General features: G+C 38.7%; 2 protein-coding genes across 2 annotated transcripts; one reads left to right on the forward strand and one right to left on the reverse strand.

Moving 5' to 3' along the window:
- Positions 1-11,576: 11,576 nt before the first annotated feature.
- On the reverse strand, positions 11,577-16,913 carry yju2b (YJU2 splicing factor homolog B). The gene is made up of 10 exons (XM_074693659.1): positions 16,837-16,913; positions 14,527-14,577; positions 14,374-14,427; positions 14,199-14,281; positions 13,956-14,011; positions 13,804-13,864; positions 13,558-13,700; positions 13,212-13,384; positions 12,874-13,012; positions 11,577-12,735 (listed from the first exon to the last, which is right to left on the reverse strand). Exons 2-10 carry the CDS (start codon positions 14,527-14,529, stop codon positions 12,239-12,241), a joined length of 1,209 nt encoding a protein of 402 aa, XP_074549760.1. The 5' UTR covers positions 14,530-14,577; positions 16,837-16,913; the 3' UTR covers positions 11,577-12,238.
- A 616-nt stretch (positions 16,914-17,529) lies between these two features.
- gtf3aa (general transcription factor IIIAa) lies at positions 17,530-19,686 on the forward strand. Its single transcript, XM_074693872.1, has one exon. The coding sequence runs from the start codon at positions 17,654-17,656 to the stop codon at positions 18,728-18,730; it is 1,077 nt and encodes a 358-aa protein (XP_074549973.1). The 5' UTR covers positions 17,530-17,653; the 3' UTR covers positions 18,731-19,686.
- The last annotated feature ends 1,059 nt before the right edge of the window (positions 19,687-20,745 follow it).

Below are 20,745 nucleotides of genomic sequence, written 5' to 3' on the forward strand. Positions count from 1 at the left end.
TCAGCAGGCCCAGGGACAAAATTTTCCTCTTCACTGTAGTCCATCCTCGGCTGACCACATGCTGAAAGTCTGAGGCCTTATTTAAAGCTCCCAGCCCCCATTGATCAGAGGGGCCAATCATCTTGAAGATTTAAGTGTTTGTAAGGCTGTTTTACAAACCTTGACCATGTCCATGACCTCCAATTGTAAATAATAAATAAGTTTGATTCTTACAATTCCAGGTTAGCCTGCTGCTGACAGATTGCATGGGATAACCAATGAGAGGAATGTCATCTGGTGTGTTGCGCTGCTTCACTGATCAGACGCATGGCAGCCAACAAAAACAGTAGCAGTTTGATTTTTCAAATGGAGTAATGTTGTCCTTTGTTGCAGCAACTCAAGCCAGGATGGTTGACCAACGATATCGGCTTTAATCACATAAGCTTCTGTGAGATCTCATGTCTGTGTTACAAAAGTGTTAAGTGTGTGGCCTAGCAGCCTTATGGGACTGTTTAGAGCGTCTGTGGTCTGAGCGCTGTAATGTTCAAAGTTTCTCTGAACTGTTTCACAACTTTGAAATCAATAACAATCTGGAAATTGTCTAGTGTGTGGCTGGCCTGAATAGGTCACCAGCGTTTCTTGGCCCTTTTCCTTTTTTCTTGAGAGTCTCTCAACCTTTGTTGATATATAACTTATACTTGCCATATACAATGATGTCCTTTCAATATGAATATTGGGAAAAAAACAGATATAATAATTTCCAAGACACCTTTCCCTGGAGTGATTGTGGGATCAAAATTGAAATCAACCTTAAACATACTTGGAAAATAAAAAACAGCAAAAGCCATATCGGTAGGTATTTACAGAAATTTAAGGATTGACTTACAGAAGTTTTTCAACAGTCATCTGAAGGCATTTAACCCCATCATCAATATTGTCATCAATCAGTTCTGAAAAGAGAAACAGGATTGCTTGTTTAAGAAGTGCTGCTTAAAAAATGCTTATTAACTCAGTAAACCTTCAAAAAACTGACAGGCAGTACATGGCTAAATGAATTGTAAGCAGGTGTTTTTGTATTATTTTTTATTAAAAATTGTCTTATTATATTTGAAATGAGCCACATTCACCTGGCCAATCCAGAAAAAAAAGCTTATTTAAGATATTCTAAAGCAAAAATAAGCTCTGAATTTCTTGTAACAAGTAAAAAAAAAATCTGCCAATGGGGAAAGAAACATTTGCTTGTCAAGTTTTTTTTTTAAATTAAATTAACATCTTAATAAAAGAAACTTTTCTCTTACAAGAAATTCAGGGCGTACTTGTGTTTTTGAATATCACTGGATTGATCTGGTAAATGTGGTTCATGTTAATTCTGAAAAGACATTTTTTTATTTTTATTTTTTACAGAGATGAACACTTAATCAGATTTCATTTTTTTTCAGTGTTCTTAGCTGACTACAGTAAACTGATGATGAAACTTACGGCTGCAGTCCATTTTACAGATAGTTTCTGACAGATCTGTTTTCTCGTCATCTCTGCAGACCAGGTGGTTGCTGAGCTGGAAAAGACCATACAGCGTCCAGACCTCTTCTGAGTGATGAGAGCTGCTGGCAGGGGGGTGGTGGTGATCTGCAGCTGAGGGCTTATTGCGCGACGGATTCAGCTGATTCACTGCAGAGGTGTTAAAACCTGACGCCAGCTCTACGTGACAAACAACTGAAAGCCAAGGAGGGAAGAAAGACACATGCTGAAAAACAACCAAATGACACAGCCACTCTTCCACAAACTACTGGGCAGATTTCTGTTTTCCATCTACTTATTCGTCATCTTGAGAAGATAACTCATGATTTCAGTCCAGGAGCTTTCAAACATTTTCATCTATCCTAATAAATGTAAAGTTCCTCATCCAAAAATTTCATGAATTGGGTCAAGAAATGTGACAGCTTGGTAAGATTTTCCTCAATTATTAAAATAAATAAATAATTGTTGCGGGTGAATTGCATTTGATTGATTGGTAACAAAAAGAACTCACGCTTGGCCACTGTGTCCCTCACAGTCATTCTTCCTCGTCTTCCTCTTTCGCCCATTAGGGGACCAATGGCCGCCTCTACTTTGTCCCTGAGATCACATTTAGAGACAATTATCCCTTCAGCCAGACTGAAGCCCAAAAGAAACACCACAAGGATCTTCATTTTGACTCCAAATGTGCAAACTTACCTGTGATTTAATATTTATACTGTCTGCAGAGGCAGCAGGGACCAATCAGAGCGGACATACATCCTTTGTTCTCATCAGATAAAGGATCTCCCTCTGGGTTTTCAAACAAGCCCCTGGAAGTTTGCAATGTGCCGCCAAATCTCATTCTTCAATCCGTGTTTTCAAGCTGTAAAGAGGTCGGCGAGGAAAAATGATCTTAGTACCTGAAAACATCTATTGTCTTTTTGAGGTTACGCCTTCACCTGATGAAAAGGCCAGGCCATGAGACTGGAAGCCTGGGAAAGTAAAGCACTTTATCTTCCCTCGTCATCGTAAGACATTTATATTATCAGGGGATCAGATGTCAGCTCCAGCACTGAGAATAAAGAGTGTGTTTTAAAATATGAGGACATGAGTATCCTCAGGACAGATGCCATGTTAAGGCCAACAAAAAGAGCAACAATAGCAGCAGCAGAGAAACAGAGACAGAGAGGATGAGCAGGGTTCCAGTTTCAGTGATTAAGTTTTCCATGATGGGAAATCTTTTAATCCTCATACAGATCTGTTTATTAAAACTCACCCATCTAATTTTTCTCTGAAAAACAGTCATCTTAGGAATCCACTTCCTGGTCAACACTCAGAACTCAACCTCTGTGTCCGTGGCCTGTTCCTCTGACAGAGCAGCGTCCACCATCAGTCCCAGTACAGGTCCCACAAAAACCTACTCCTGTCTTTTGTTCAAAGGCCCCTCATACACCAGTGCCCATTCACTTCCTTCCTGCAAACACCAGAATTTTCTTCTTCTGTATTAAGAAAAATACCTCCTCCCTCCGGCAGCTTTATAAATCCTATCCCTTTGGTATTATCAGTAAAGACAAGTCTGGTGCACATCAATTTTATGATGCAAAACTCAATGCTTCAGCCTCAGTCCATTTTGTTTCATCAGTGTCCAAGGTTAAAAGTTTCTTCATTATCCCCGGGTGGCAATTTGTTTTACAACCAGTCGTGAAAGATAGATAAACCAATACAAAAAAATTAAACCACAACACTGAAACATTCAAGACAGTCGCAACATACAAGTGGTAGTGACATTGCCAAGCAGGCCAATTGCTACCTGGATAAAAAAAAAAGTTTCTCTTCCTGTTTGTCCTGCTTTTTGGCAGTGCATATCTATGAACTGAGGGAAGTCGGTGAAACTCACTAGAGAGAGGATGGCACAGGTCAGCCATGATGGACTAGGCTTTAACTGAAGGCCCTGGCTTGATAGAGGCTGGTCATGCCAGGTATGGTGTACCGCAACCCTGCCGCATATGTTCACAGTGGCATAAAGTCTTTTTTTAATATCTAAAGTTATTTACCTGTCCCCACAAAAAACACTGAAGAAGTTTTAAAAAAAAGATCCAAAAACACAAGAATAAGACATCTGCACGAAAGTTGTGTCAACATTAAAAACCCTGCGCTCACTACAAAAATACATCTGCTGATGAGTCTTTTTGCAAAAGTTGTCAACCTGATGCTTGAATGTAAGTTCATTATTGATAAAAGTGCAAAGAAATTTGTGCCTTTTCATAATCTCCAATGCTTGAGTATCAATTAAAACATGGGGGAAGGCAGTTAGTAATGCCTTGAGACCGTTGAGTCAGCACCAAAGTCAAACTTCAATCAGAGTTCTGGACTAAGTTCTGGACCCATCAGTAGGCAGTCAAGTAAAAGGTAACAGAGAAAAATGACGGTGGATCCATGTTTAAATGGATGAAAAAAAAAAAAAAACATAAAAAGGCCATGACAGCTAGGACACACAGGCAACAGAAACAGGATATAGTCTGTTACGTATACAGTGAGCCTGACAAAGAAAGTTGGGCAGGAAAGGTCTGGGACAGATTAAGAACATGTAAGGAGAAAGAGACAAATGTTAATAGTTCATGTCATTCATGTGTGCCTTTCAAGACATTTTTCACGTTTTCTTTGCTTTTTACACATCCACTCAAAATTTTAATGTCACGTAATGAAGTTCTTTGATTTTCTTATCAATCAGTGAATGTGAAGTTGCAAACATGCTAGCTAGCTATATGGTTCTTGTAATAAGCCAAGTCAAACCTTTTCAGAATCAGCGATACTTTATTAATCACAGGGAAAATTTGTTATTACTGTTTAGTATTTTTCCCACTTCCACAAATGCTCTTGAGTGTTGATGTTGTCAATAATCAGTCAGATCTTACTTTATTAAAACATTAAATTTGGCACATACAACATACCAAAACATAAATTTCATATAAGTGGGATAAGTGATAACATAAAAGAAAAGGATCATTTTTTGATTCATCTCAAGACACTTAAAACAATATCAATGAAAAATGATCACAGTGTTTAAGAAAAGACAACAAATGCCAGAGTTTGCAGGTCACATTTGATGCATTTCTTATGAAGTAAACATAACCATTGCTTCTGTGGTGTCCTTCATTTCAAAGAGAAAAAAAAACGGAGAATGCTTTGCTCATTAACATTCATCAAAGTAGTTCCTGACACGAGAACACTGGAGCGATCTTGCTTGAAAAATTTTCCTGTCAAAGAAAAAAGGCAGAAAACAGTTTGTTAGAGCAATGAGTATTCGTTTGTCAGTAAGCAGAACATACACAGTGTCACACTTCAGTCATTGAATTATGACTCACGACTGATTATGATTGTCTTATGTTCTGTACTACAGCATGAAGAGCAAAAAAAGTTAACTTCAGATAAAAACAGGATCATGAATAGATCCTACAGTTACCCCATCACTATGCATCATGTTAATTAAGTCAGTTGAGTGTTGTATTACATCCATGCTAGATTTCAATGTTCTCAGAAATGTTAGTAACTGATTAAGTGAATGGAGAAAACATGGGTTATTTCTGTCTCTGTCCCTTGAATGATGAGAAGTTATGCACACCACATACTTAATCTAAAAGTTTTTTTTTTCTTGGAAAAAAAATTATTCTCTCTTTATAAATGCAGTAGACTGGAAAAAAGAACAGAGGAGAACTTTAGATTTGAGGGTTTAAAGTTTTGCAGTATTTGACGCATCTTTTACTTTTTAACTGAAAAATAGAGCCCTGATCACAACTAAATAATGCTGAGATGTTAGCTTTTCAGTATCCTTATTTATACGTATTTATCTATGTTCAACTTCAAATATTTTGATAATTAAAGTGGCTGTAAGGAGTTCCTAAGTGATCTTGATTTTTTTTTTCCTACCAGATATATGCCTGATTGTAATCCACACTTTCAGTGCCAATATTGGTTATTTCAAAATGCAACTTCTTTGCTTCCCAATTGCGTCAAGGTTTTTTGATTTATAGCACGATGAAGTCTCTATGACAACACCACGCTGATGAGGTTTGGAAGCAAGAAGATAGATCTGTGTTTTTCTTGGATTATTTTGTAGTGATGGTGGACACTGGAGCCAGACTGTCAGACAGAAAAAGGACAGAAGAGCAGAAGAAAGATAAATGGGAGAGTGATAGAGCACGAGCTAAAGGCTAAAACACAGGCTAAGCTGCTAGTGATTATGTTCATTCCAACCCACATGCAGCAGTTATTCTGCAGTGGTCTGTTCAAACTTGAGAGTCTATCAATAAAATGAAGAGTGAGGTGGATAAATTCCATACCTCAGCACGTTTTATCCAGTAAAAAGTCGTCTCGAATTTTTTTTTTCAATCTGATCTTCATTCATTTCCAAAACAAACACTCGCCTTGTTAAAAGTCTCATCTTCACGGCAGTGTGCATGACACTAAGGGCCAAAAGGTGGAGCTGCAGTCCAAGTAAAATATATCCCCCTCAAAGTATCTTTAACTTTAAAAGATCTTCATACACACATTAAGTCCCTTATTTGTTCAGATGTGTGAGAGAGAGTAAGCAGGCGTAATTTTGGTAAACTTACTTCCAGCAACCAATCTTCATAAAGCACTCAATGTCATCTGTGATGTCATCATCAGTGAAGGCTTCAGAGAGGGAGAAAAAAGAGAAGATTCAAATGCACATATAGAATAAATAAACCAGATTATCAGCCAGCCCCTTCAGTAAACCCTACAAATAACTTTTCTTATGGCAAACTAGGTAAGAAACGTACCACTGCAGGATTTCTTGCACTTGTTTTTGGACCTGCGATAACCAGAGTTGCAGTAGTAGCCGTCAGACAGCTGGAAGACCCCGTACCTCCCGAGGGACCAAAGCTTATAGTTATTTTCATCACCCACTGCATTGCTGTCACTGTCTTCGTCGTCAGTCTTGTATTCAACCTCCTCTATCTCCATCTCATTGCAATTGCTACTTAACTGGTTCACCAGTTCCTCCATTTTAAACTCAAATTCTGTCCAGATGAGTTCCTCACTAAAGATATCAACCATACGCTTTGGTCGATTCTTGCCAGCTTTGAGTTTTGTTTTAACGGGTTCAGTGGTTGTTGTCTTGGAAGTCGTTGCCTCAGTTGTTGTCGCTTCTGTTTGTTCCACATCTTCAGCAGAAACTTCTTCAGCAGACGGTTCTTCAGTGGGTGCGTCTTCAGTGGGTGCTTCTTCAGCAGACAGTTCTTCAGCAGACGATTCTTCAGTGGTTGTTTCTTCAGTGGGTGCTTCTTCAGTGGGTGCTTCTTCAGTGGGTGCTTCTTCAGTGCGTGTTTCTTCAGCAGACAATTCTTCAGCAAACGGTTCCTCGGTGGTTGTTTCCTCAATGGATGTTTCCTCAATGGATGTTTCCTCAGTTGTTGCTTCTTTTTCCATTTCATCAACCCAAGGTGTTGAGAGAGTTGTTTCCTCCATCATTGGAACCGTTGTTGTTGTTGTTGATGTTGACGGACGTTCACCCTCTATTTGTACCATGCTGGTGTTGAGAAGAGACATCCTGGTCAATTCACAAATCACTGCAGCAATTCAAGCATGGAAAGAAAAAAATAAGAAAAGACACAGTCATTAGTCAGTCAACTTAAACATTCATAATGTATCTGCTTAAATCTTTCACCATTCAATACATAAAAGATGACTTGTATATAAACAGATGGTAAACAGATCCCTCCCCCTCCTGTCAGTATGGTTGCTATCTGTGCTTTGTGTTTTTTTTTCTTTCTCTTTCTTCTTGATTGGTGGTTCTTTGTGACAGTTTCGAAACTTTAAGGCCTGTTTTTTCTTTTGTTTGTCACTGCCTACAGGGCAGGCTAGCAGCTCCCCTTGATGTACTTATTTTTGACAATGAAGTCTTAAATGACCCATATGAAAGTTGTCATTTGTAATCACGACTAAAATATGAAAATTCTGTAAGAAAATTAAATGCAATCAGCACCTTTTTAAACTTGTGAATAAATTGTGATAGGAAATGAATATTTTGACGGTGAACTTAAGTTTGTTGATGTGATACAATCCACATTTATCATTGAAGTTATCCAATGCTTTTTTTTCTTTTAAAACAGCATCAGTATTTTCCTGTATATTACAGTGTAGTGCATTTCAGATGATATTTTCTTTATGTATCTAGAGTTTTTTCTGTCATTAAGAGACTTGTGAACCTTACCCACTGCAAGGACATGTTCTTTGTTCGCGGTACCAAATTTTCTTGGCACGATGATGCGGTTCCACAGCTTGTTTTTCAGCTCGCACTTGGAGACAACCCGGCCTTCAGACAGACTAGGAACCAGAACTGCCGCCACGGCCACAGTCAACACCAGCAGACTCAGCTTCATGATGACAGCTTCTGGTTAAACAAAAGGTTAAACAAACCTTTAGTGCAGTTAGGAGAGGACTTGTTTTGTAAATTTTATCTGTGTTTCTTTAAAAAAAAGGAGAACTCCTTAGCTTATTGAGATAATGTCTGAATAAAACACTTAAATAGTTTCCATGACAATTTGCTCCAAACCCGAGCAATATTCTTAAACTTTAACATTAAAAGGTACTGAAAAGCACTTAAGTTAAAAAACAGACATTAAAAAACAGATTCATTAACCATATTCTAAACTAGAGAGAGATAAAGTAAACAAATAGCACAAAATTAAATTGATGGAACATTTGAATATGACATTATTTTATTGTACCACAGTGGCCACTCTCAAAGACTACAAACTTCTGATTACTTTTCTCCTTTTTTTCTCTTCTCTTGCTCCAATTGTTTAAACAACTTCTGTCCACATCAAAAAAAAAAAAAAAAAAAAAAAAAAAAAACATTGAAAAAAAAAAGAAAAAACAACTCAAAAAAGTTATTTTTCATATCTGATAAATGTTGGAGGGATCAGGATTTTTCTTTGAGATCTGGCTAAAACATACCTAAGATTTGTAATAAAATCAAGTTAAATGCATTTTTTTTTTTGTTGTTGTTGTTGTTGTTGTTTTTCAGTTTCAGATTCTTAATTTTCTACCCTTTAGAGACACAGGACAAAATGTCTTCTACAAAAATGCTGTACAACATTACAGGTTAGTATTTTTGTCCCCCCTTTTTTTAAACCTCAGATCTGACAATAAACTTCAGTTCTTATCAAAACAACAAATTTTAAATCATTTTCTCATTTTCTATTATTTTAACCCTTCAAAGGCTCATTTGTATTTTGAAAGTTTCTTACCATTAAGAAATGTGAGCGTTTTATGTATAGATGCACAATGGGATTATTGTCTTATCTCATGGTAAACAATAAAATAAAAAAAAGAAATATTTTTCTCTAAAATGAAACCCTGAAATTAGAGAAAGCATGGTCATGTTGTGTTGTTACTGTGATCAAAAGCTGTGGTAGTAATAGAACTAAATGGGCCTCCCCCCTCTAATTATCTGAAAGGGTAATATATTAAAACTCTTACACTGAAAACAAACAAAAACAACAACAACAACAAAAAAATGAAAGGCTGAAAGATCTGAGCAAAGAAAAAAAAACAAAATAATCTGTTATGTTTTTATAGAAGTTTTTGTTACAGGGCATTTCTGTCTTTTGTTTACCTCAAAGGGTTGTAAATTTGCCCCCAGTATTGCTGACATTAGAAAAAAAATGTAATTTGAATTTAAAGATGTGAAGATGTGAAGGAACACAATTAATCATTTGGCCAAAAATCGAGAAAAAAATATCTCTGATTACCCCTGAGAGTTAAAAGTCTTAAAGACCCACACTTGATGTTTTTCTATGATGCAGATGGACAGAGAACAGAGGCAGTGATGTCCCCTGGTTCTCTATAATTTTTATTTTCCTGACCTGTGTACAGACAGGGTTACACAATCAACAACGCAAAATCAGCACCCCAGAACTCTTCTAGATCATGAGTGATTATTCAGAGGAAACATTTTATTTTGCTCTACATTATTAGTATTAAAAATCTTATGTCACCTCTTGTCTATGTTGTAATGTCTTGTTTAATTTAATGAGGCTGCCTTGGTTAAATAAGCCTAACAAAAATACGAGACATCAGCTGATTATCTATTCAAAGAATCAAGTGTACTTATCATTATTACTGTGCCGAGGTAGTTCTCATTTCTATTACCTTTCTAAACATTTTTTCTTGCATTTTAAAAACATTTACCTAAAGATACACTCATCTTACAGCTGGAACTTAGGCTGAAAATCCTTTTTGGCTTTGCAGTTAAAAGATATGAGAACAGCATGTTCAAGTCCACAGAGTATCCAAAAGCACCCTAAGCATCCCATCCCACATTAGAATTGGCTGGATAAATTCTGCTCATACATCTGGACGCTTTTGTTAGGAAAAACATCTTTAAATCCTCTCTGTCCATTTAGCTTAGCTGAACCAGACATGAAGAAAAGATGGAGAAAAATGATGGTTCTTACCTTTCTCCTTCAACTACAGATGTGACGTTCTCTCTGACTCTGCTGTTGGATGTTTGCCTCTCCACAAAAGCACTGAGTGTTTATACCATTAATACACACTTCCTGTAAGCTAACCTGTTTGACTTGTTGTCATGGTTTGTGACATTTCTGTGAAGGAACAAGGAAGCTGTGAAAGTCACGGCTGATAAATCCACAAAGACTGCCATGAGTGTCAGACTACATTCCTAAAAACCTATTATGACATCAAAAAAATGATCCACCGATGCCTGAGGATGAAACAAACGGCTTTCAAGACCAACATATCAAAAGATGGAGGAAGTCACAAGGAAACAAGGCTGAGATGCTGAGAAAACAACAGTAGTTCAAGGCCACAAATAAATTGCTCTGATACTGTGGGTATGAGGAAATGCTTGATGAAATGAACTTTTAAACCTTTAAATATTTGTCTGCTGTGCACTTCCACTTTTCACATAAACAGGCTTGTTTGTGGACTCTAATAAGAAGGGTTGCATCCACGAACAGGATAAAGAATTGCACATGAACCCCCACTGTCTGCTTCTTGTCAACATCCAGTCCACCAACTCCAACTCAGCTCAGGGGTGCACAGAGTGAAGATGCTGATTCAGATGCAGTGAGACTCAGACCATCATTGAAACAAGGTTAATTGCGCAGAAAGGGGCATTTACCCTGAATGATTGGTCCACTCAGATGCATGCAAACAGCAGCACGGCACAGTGATGCACAGTCATTTTCACAAGTTATGCATCAATTGGAATTCATTGCTCATGGATTTGAAAGAGTTGATAACACAGGAACAATTTGTTTGCTGCTCTAACGTTTGCAATGTGCCAGATTTTTCTGCTTGGCGGTAAAGGCTCAGACTAACCGGTTTATCATGATTGTTTTTCTCTACGTCAAGCTCAGTGGACATAAATTAACACCCGACATTCTTTGTTCATGTAACCAGGAAGTCTGATCAAAATGAACTGCAGTGAAGCAGAGTCTGAGAAATCCCCAAACCTGTCCTCAGAGAGTGGAAAGATTCAGATCATTACTCAGTGGAGGTTCTTAGTCACAAAGTGGTGACCAGAGGTGGAAGTAACTAATGACATTTACTCAGTTGCAGTAGTTCGGTACTGTTTTTGAGTTATTTTTAAAACCAGTACTTGTTCTTATTTTGAATTATCCATCGTGTTCAGTAATGAAGTCTGCAGCTCTCAGATCCAACAGTTAAACAAGTCTTTAACACAAACAGATGAAAACATGTGACTTACTGGAAGAAACACTCGCATGTCACAGCTGCAGATTAATGACATAACTATTCCCTGAAAGCACGCCTTCTGGTTTTGTACAGGCTTTGCTGGGAAATTTTCAAGTGCTTTCACATATACACCTGATCAAAGTCTGAAGACCAGTTGAAAACTTGCACAAATTTGCATTTCACACTGTTTGATCTCGAGGATCTAAACTTGAAAAGTATGTTTCCTGTAAAAACCTGTCATCTGATTTGAAATGTCTTACAAGCAACTCTGGAAGAGTCTTCCGCCTGGAAATATTTAACAAGGCTGAGGGCTGCTCGAGTTGATGATGTTGACGATAAAGAAACAAGACAAGAGGACCTGTAAATTTTCTCAGTCTACCATTATTGTTCAAGAGACTGGCAGATTTTCTCCTTGACACTCAAGTGTTGTACTTTTAATTTTACATTTTCACACATCAGAGACAAAAATCAAACAGCACAGCTCAATCTGCTGTGTTAGCAAAAAGACAATTTAATTAAAAAGTCATGCCAACACAATGTGAAGGTTGCTGTGCATCCACAAAATCCACTTCTTATTTCACCGTTTGGAAAACAGAATATTGTCACTGTGACAGGTTAGACTGGGTAGGGTTTGAAAAATATGACACCTGCAGAAACGCAAATAAATTAACTTTTAAATGTAAAGTGACATTAAAGTACGGAGTAAAGAGTCAGTTTCAGAGGCCACGTAACATGTAAATAGATACGTAAATATTTCTACCAACTGAGTCAACTTATTAATAAATAACTGCTGTATTTTCACCTGGCTTTTGGTAAAGCTGAGGACTCAAAAATGAACAAATAAAGGCATCTATTCATGATACTCAACACTGGTGAGTCAACTGCAAGAGATTTTTCCAGAACTGAAAAGCAACAAACATTAAAATCTAGAAACAAACATTGTGGTTTGTTTTTAGCCCTCACAAAATGAAACTGACATCCTTTATCTGAAATTGTCTGTTGAGCTCCAAACCTAGACTCACATCCCAGGATCTGAGTCTGAGTCGCTGTAATCTGCCACCAGAGATGTGACTGCCCCTAAACATGTGTCCTGCTCCTTTGCTTTCATACAGTCCTCAGTGTTTTTCTCTCCACCATCTGGGGCCTGTGTAGTTTTTACATGTGTCTTCCATGAGCTGCAGCTCTTTGTCTCTGTTACCTCCTGTCCTCCATTTGTTGGTAATGTAATCGGGGATTCTTTCGAAACCTCTACACCACATGTGCTGATTTCAGGCTGTGACAGTCTGCGGGTGATGGTGGCACAAGGTTCTGTTTTGGCTCCTGGTCCTCCTGAACGTTTGCGGATCAGGGGGCTGTGTGAGGAGCTCAGGGCTTTGGTCACGGCTGCTTCCTTCCCCTGCTGGCTGAGCTTATGCAGCAGACTGCCTGCTGCACTTCCAGGGGCAGCTGGAGACGTGTTAAACCACGAGCGGGAGGAAATCTCTTTCCGCTTGCTGTGCTGCTTGTCCTCGTACGCTGATGAGAAAGGGTTACTGATTAGAAGTTCATTCAAAAAAATATAAAGCTCAAACTTTGGGGATGACTATGAACACTTCATGAACTTCAAATACGATCATCATGTATCTGACTTAAGAGCCTGTATGTGTTTCTTACAGTCAGGTGCCTGGTAGGTGAGAAGAGCTGCAAGTTTCTTGTCCTCCTCCTTCTCTGGCAGCAGTGGGATGGACAGGTTGGTCCTCATCCTCACCTTGTCGTCCTTCTCCTCCTGCTCTGCCAGAACCTTCTTCTCATTCTGAATATAAAAACAAAGTGGAGCATTCTGCTCAGAGAAAGAGGGCAACAAAATCTCAAAGCTTTCACATAATGCATACCTTTCCCTCTCATGCATAGAGAGGTAATTATTTAACTTTTAATTATAAGTGTGCCAAAGAGAATTAAAACACAAAACCAGAATTTAAAGATCAGTAACCGTTGGTAAATGATTGTCCTACCCTGAACTTCCTGCGGAGGGAGCTGTTGATCAGAAAGTCATCTTTCCAGCCTGACTGGTACTCCTGAATCTCAGACAGAGAGGGCAGAGACTTCTTGAGCTTCTCTTTGTCCTTCCCACCATGGTCGAGTTTAAACATGGCATCTGTCTCTAGTTTCTCTTTTTCTGTCCGCTCTGCATGGAGAGATGGAGGAGAGAGATGTGTGCATATTGTGTTCTTGAGAAAACAGTGCACCAAAAAGATTATCTCCAATGAACTTCACAATTGATAATTTACCGTAAGAAATACAGATTTCTTTAGCATAGCAAGGAGCAACCACATGCTTATTGTAAACATGACTTTATACCTGTTGTGAGGATTTGTTCATTCTCCTCCATGTCCCAGCGCTCCTCCTTCCGACTAGCTCCGCTTACTATGACATAGTCACAGGTTGCTGGGTCTGTTTGCATCTCAATGTAGTTGACACACAGATGGCACTTCATCCTAAACCTGTTTGAAAGGACAGAAATACAGAAACTGTATTAATTGATTTATTCTCCTGTTCAGAGTGTAAAGATTACGACACTTGCCAACCAAGTCTGTTTGTGTTTACCTGTAGATTGGCGTGGTGTAGTAGTTCCCCACTTTCTTCTTCTCTGCATTGTAACGGACCCCTGTACAAAGCAGAGCCATGGTGTGAATACAAAAGTCACTGAGTGAGACTGAACAAAAATGAAATGGTTGTGTTTTTTTTTCCTAACTTACCCATGCCAATGTGGTTTTTACAGCCATCACACCAGATGTTGTACGGCATCTCAAACCTTAAAAGACAGAATTAGTAAATGAGCACACTTAAGTTGAACATCAAAGCTAAAAAAACACAAAAAAAAACCCACAAAGGATTTCATGATTTTGCTCTACACACTGAAACAAATAGATAAAACATATCTGGTAACATGCCATGATGAGGATTAAAAACAATAATCACGTGTCATTTCTCTCACTGACCTGATGATGAGGATTCCCTGGGACAGTTTCCTGGCCCTCTCACGCAGAGCGTGGGTCTTATGGTAGCCATTGAGGGATCCATGCTGAAGACAGAATATCAGATGTTTTTATTTACCTCAATATGATTCAGTTGAACTGAAAAACACACTTTCAGTCACTGTCTTCAAATACACACCTTAGCTGGATCAAAATCAGGAGGGTAGTATTTGTTTGTTCCTTTTCTTTCACCCTGTAAAATAATATTGAAGTAGAATGTAAAAAAACAGATTACTTTGCCTCCTTATTTGTGATTATTTATTTATGGTACATTATGCAGGCTGTGGCTTACCATTTTGACGCCTAGATGTCCTCACCTCACCGCACCACTTCTTACTTTGACCTTTTTAACAGACACAAACCAAGGGCATATGTCACTGAAAGCAAACTGTAAAGCCACAAATATGGTCATATTACGATACAATATTATATACTTAAGTGCCAGTTTAAAAGTTAAAATTCAGGTATGAGTTAGAAGTTATTATGCTCCTAAACTTGAGTGTTTGACAGTGATGAAGCATATTCTCGTGATTTTTGTCCTGACTTGTGTCCCCATGAAGATTCTCAATCATCCAGGTCATGGTTATTCTGAAGACTCAAAAAAAGAGACAACTGGACTGAGAAGGGTTGGGGAGACGTTTTGCCCCTCATCCAAGAAGCTTCATCAGTGCCTTCTTGGATGAGAGGCGAAATGTCTTCCCAACTCTACATAGTCAGCTGTCTTGTTTTTGAGTCTTCAGAATAACTGGCTTGTATCATTAAAAGTGCGTGTCAACAGAAGCTTCTCTATGATTTCATTGCAATGCAGCTTGATGCTTTGATTGCAGCATGTCTTCATAACTCAGTCTAGTGTCTCTCATCTTCCTCCTGACCGTATCTTGTAGATTCTTTATGTGGCTCAGGTTTAAACAAGCTTCTGGTACTTTTGGTAATGTGGGCAGGTGCCAAGTCATGCTGGAAAATGAAATCAGCAACTCCATAAAGCTGGTCAGCAAAGGGAAGTATGAAGAGTCTGCTTTGTAGATGTTTCCGGATAATTAGCTGATTACAGAGTGACAATCTTCCATTTGTATGAGAAACTGATTTTTTTTTTTTCATTAACTGTAGGCTATAATCATCACAATTGATATACATAAATGCCTGAAATATTTAACTTGGTGGGCATAATGTATCTATAATATATTTATTAACACCATAATATATAAATATATATTGAGTTGAGCAACTAAATTATTGAGATGCACCTGTATAACTAGGACAGGGGTCTCAAACTCAGCCTGTGGGCCAGACAGCCCATGAAACCATTTCATATGGCCCGCTACTTGATTTCAATTTATGGTGAAATTTGGTCCAGCACATTCGTCCTGGTCTTTCAAAGGCCAAAAGGAAGGGTGATGTCTGACACAGAGTGTTTCAAGAGAATGATTATTTCTGTTGACACCTGTCTGACATGCAAAGAGTAAGTTGCCTTTCTTAAGGAGTATAACCTCACTGGGCATTATTCAACTCAACATGCAGGCCGGTATGCAAAGAACCAGAGAGATGAGCAGACACAGCAAGCACAACAAGGCTAAAGAAAGAGCTGTCGATGCAACAAAATGTATTTCAGAGAGCAAGAAATGAAACAAATCAAAGAATAAGTCCAGATTTAGTGATGTCCATCTTCAAGCCACACTCCCTCCCCTCAACTGCCCACTCCCTCAGACCAAATGTGGCCCAGCTCTCAGGGAAGACCGTGCTCTCAGGGGTCTGGCAGAAAGCATTCAGCAAGGAAAGCCAAATATGACTGTGAAATAACCCCACACAAGTTGGCAAATGATTGAAAGTTTTTTTTGGTCTATTCATAACTGACACGAAGTAATGACATGAAATGGCATGAAATTAGCTTAACTTAAATTTAAGAGTAACATTAACATACGAATAACTACGTTTCAACAACTACTGATGGGAAAATACTCTCCAGCAAGTAATCTGCGACGGGGGGGGGGGGGATCTGGTTAAATAAATTAAAAGTCAGTCAAATTTATTTTTATGTTTTGACGGTGGAGAAAATGAAAAGCCTGGATAGCACCTGGTGTGACGAACTATCGAAATGCAAGAATGTTGACACTTATTTGGTTGTCATGCTTGGACTTTTGGATAATGTGTAGTAATATTCAATATAAAAATTTCATATTACTATTAACCTTTGGACTTGTGCCCTGAGGTTTGTCGATATGTGAGAACTAGTATACCAAAACACCATCAAGTATCGAGCGTCTTGATAGTTTGGAGAAGTCAACAAATGTTTTATGAATTTTGTTTAAACACACATTTATTACAGTCGTGAATACATACTTTTGATTTAATAATCATAATGAAAGCGTTAAACGAGTTTCTGGTTAGGTTTTGAGTGACGTTTCTCATATGCTTTAAAAATTGGTCAAGCGAAGCTAACATTAGCAACCGTTAGCTTGCTACTGGTCGACTTTTGTCATGCAATTGTTAAAATCGCGAGCTTGAGCGACGAAGGCGACTAAAATTATTTGTTTGATAATTCGAAGTTAGCTGTTGGTACAAACACTGATGAGCTGTTAATTTAAAGCTTGAACAAAATACTTACAGGATCTGTTTTAGCTGCACAACCCCCAATTCTTCTTCCTTCCTTTTAATGGCGGTTGTAAACAGTAAATGTAGAACGTAACCGCCACCCTCCGGTGTGGAATGAATACTACATGGGCTTACAGACTAGCATAGGTACCCACATAATGTCTGTTTTATATATGTATATTCAAAATCATCAAAAAAATATATGTTATAATCATATCCCTCTTTACATCCCCGTTTTTTTTAAACTTTAAGAATACAAATTTCATAATCGTGTCCTCTGTTGGTAACCACTAAGTAAGGATGCGTTTACATGCTCACAAATAGCCGTTAACGTATTTTCGCGGCTGTTCCCCGCATCGAATCCACCGACATGATCTGTGACTTTACCAAAACACAGTAATGCAGTAATGAGGAAGATTCTACCTGCCAAGTAAGCTAAAATCAATGTTTGCAAAAACGCATTAATATAATTTTTGGCCCCATTCTTCTTGTGGAAGTAGAATAAGCATTTGCTGTAGATTGACCCAGAATATCTGGGAAAAATTTGAATGAAACGGTCAGAGTGGAATTAAAATACAGTGTCCTCATAATACAACCGCAGACTGTATAATAAAGGGTACAATTCAAAAGCTAATCAACCAAACAATCCAACGAAGTTGTAGAAATCTGAGAACTCCGAGCATTCAACGAGAACGTGAATATACTGTTTTCAGGAAGTGTCGTCACTGTGAAGAGCATTGTGGGAAGTTACCGGTGTCCAACACGACGGAAAACGTGCTCTTAGTTGAGCGAGCTGTTTTTAACTAGTTAGACTTATCGATGCCTCAGAAATGGAAATCAAAACGGAGCCGCAGAAACGTTACATTTGCTCGTTCCCGGATTGCTCGGCCGCTTATAACAAACAGTGGAAACTAGACGCTCACTTGTGTAAACACACAGGAGTCAAGCCGTACACATGTGAGCATGATGGCTGCGGTAAGTCATTCTGTAGCCCTTACCATGTAGCCAGACATTCTCTTACTCACAGCGGCGAGAAGCCCTTCAAATGCACCGAGGACGGTTGTACGGAGGCCTTCACCACAAACTCAAACCGGGCCAGACACATCGGCCGGGCGCACACCGATGGGCACAAGAAGTATGTTTGTAAACACGAGGGCTGTGGGCTCGAGTTCAAGAAGAACAAGCAGCTGAAGTCCCACATGGTCGAGCAGCACGCTCAACTGCCACATTACCAGTGCACTTATGAAGGATGTCAAATGCGATTCACCTTCCCCAGCAAGCTAAAGCGACACGAGAAAGTGCACAGAGGTTATCCCTGCAATGAGAAAGGCTGTAGCTTCACGGGAAAGACCTGGACTGACTACCAGAAGCACAGGAAGGATCAGCACAGGCACACTGTCAGGTGCGACCAGTGCGGCAAAGAGTTTAGGGACTCTTGGTTCCTGCACCAGCATCAGCAAGTTCACTCTGATGTGCGGGTGGTCCTCAAGTGTCCCAGGGACGGCTGTGAGAGGTCTTACACCACAGCTTTCAACCTGCAGAGTCACATCAGCTCCTTTCATGAGGAGCTGCGGCCCTTCACTTGCACCCATGCAGGCTGTGGAAAGACCTTTGCCATGAAGCAGAGTCTCCAGCGTCACTGCATCATCCATGACCCATTGAGGAAGAAGATTAAAACACCTCGACCAAAGAGATCTCTGGCTTCAAGGTTAAGTGGTTATATTAAAACAAAGCATGTGGTCCCCAAAAAGGACAGGGTGCGCGGAAGAGTCTCAAAGTCTGCACAAAACCAGACTGATCCACCAGGCCCTGTTGAGTTGGTGTCCCTCCTTCAGGACACGTCTCTGCTCTGCAATCCTGCTGTGAACACATTAACTTGCTCACTGTCACCACCTTTGACAATGTAGAGTGTGATGAAGGCATTCACACTTTTACAGCAAGGACATTAAGCACTTTACAGAGTTTGTCTTATCAGTGTGAAGTCATCGTCAAGAGCTTAACAATTCTGTACACGCAAGCTGATAAGTGGTTTTGTGCTGGGACCCAAAAGACTTAGCTGTAAAATGGATTTGTTCAAGTTAACCTTTTTTTCTGAAAGGAAAAACAGACCGATGTTAACAGCAAAGAAAATTTGACTTCTTGTTTTAGATTTGGTAGATGAATACATTTTATCTAGAAAACTATTTTAATCCTTCTGACAGCTTTTCACATCCTCAGGAGCCATTTGTATATGCAAAGTCATATCATATAAAAAGAATGTATTTTCATCTATTCTGTTGAATGAAGAAAACTTAATGTAAAATGTTTGCAAAAATATATAATGTTGCCAAAAAAGTGTTTTAATAAAACCCGTTGATGTAATAGTTTTCCTCTGCATGTGAGTCCTAATTGTTTTTGTTTTTTTAAATAAGAAGGCTCTACTGTTAAAGTAAACTTTTAACTATTTGAAGGATTTGGATGGCTATACACGTTTTACACTGAATTGTGTCGGTTAATTAAGCTAAAAACGTTAACCTTCAACAGGTGAGCCTAACATGAGATACTTCATAGAAGTGTACACAAACTTCACATTCGATTTTAGATTCTGAACAGTAAAGGATATGATTTTAGAAGTTCATTTAAGGGACATTTTTCAGCCCAGTGGTTAAGTTGCACCCAATGAACAGAGTTCATGAATCATGTCATAAGATCAAAAGTTCAACTCCCAGCCGTCAACCTTTGCTGCATGTCAACTCCTGTTTTCTCCACTGTTTCATGTCTCTTTTGTTTTGCTGGCAATTGTAATCAAAAATGCTCCAAACATTCACTAAAGACCGAGATAATTAAAACATATAAATGAGCTGTTCATTCACTACGAGTCTTTGTGTAGGAAATGCTCATGACATAACCTCGTTTACTCCCCTTGAGGACACCTCAGACATACACGTAACATCATAAATGACTGCAAATCAAGTTTAAATCCAGAGTTTGTTTTACTGTGATTAACAGTAATTATTCTTCTTTATCTGTGCTTTTGAAATACATTTTAAACTTATACTGAGTATACTTGTCAAATGAGACAAAAAATTGCATCCATGAAAGTGTCCAACTTTTTGTTGCAGTTTATCATTATTATTTTGATTATTCACTTAATTTCTATTTTTGTATTATTTATTGTTTATTCACTATAACTGTATGGAGAGAGTGCAGCCCAAACCGGAGTCAAATCCTTTTTTTTTTTTTTTTAAGGTACTTGGCAAATAAAGGCTGTTCTGATCTGAACATTTCAGGTTAAAGTGTATTTTTTGGGTATTTTTTTAATCTTTATTTCTCAGGTAGCCTAAGGTATACAGGATGTAAGAAATAGAAGAGTGGGAGACGCAGCAAAGAGTTGATCATTTTGACAGACTATACCTTCCATCCGTAGGAATTGTCTGTATCACCCATGGATTCAGGATTTGATCTCAAGACTTGGTGTTATAATGGTCCTGGTGTCTTCAACCACTGTCACTGACCTGCATAATCTCAACCAAAGGAGTGGTGCATGCTGTCTGTGACTTCACCTGTGGTGGAGATCTGCAGTCTTGGGCTTTAGTGACACATGGTGGAGTGTCTCAGCCTCCACCAACAGATTTATGGCATAAACAGGAGCAGCTCTGTGCGAGTTTCAGATTCCAAGTATAAACCCTTTCTGGATAGTTCTCATTAAAGGAAGGCTGCTCCTTAACATTCCTGCCCTGCTCAGCTCAGACGAGCCCTACATGGACTGACTGTCTGACCAGCTCATCCAGGAATTCACTGCACAACTCATCCCGTTGTTTTTTTTGTCTTTTAAAATGTGACACAATGTGTTACGTGGTCATTTCTCGTAAAATCTTACTACATGTCTTCAGGAGATAAAACTTAATCTCATCACAAGGAACAAATTCTCAAAGTTATCTTT

Source organism: Halichoeres trimaculatus, unplaced genomic scaffold (genome assembly GCF_033239565.1).
Source record: "Halichoeres trimaculatus isolate MK-OKI-2021-1 unplaced genomic scaffold, fHalTri1.1 fHalTri1_scaffold_2, whole genome shotgun sequence".
NCBI lineage: Eukaryota > Metazoa > Chordata > Actinopteri > Labriformes > Labridae > Halichoeres > Halichoeres trimaculatus.

Excerpts from the sequence above, each read along its gene's own strand:
- yju2b (XM_074693659.1), bottom strand. Across the intron at positions 14,012-14,198 it reads CAGGGAATCCTCATCATCAG|GTTTGAGATGCCGTACAACA; the intron begins GTCAGTGAGAGA and ends CTGTCTTTTAAG. Across the intron at positions 13,865-13,955 it reads TAAAAACCACATTGGCATGG|GGGTCCGTTACAATGCAGAG; the intron begins GTAAGTTAGGAA and ends TGCTTTGTACAG.
- gtf3aa (XM_074693872.1), top strand. The coding sequence starts at position 17,654 with ATGGAAATCAAAACGGAGCCGCAGAAACGTTACATTTGCTCGTTCCCG.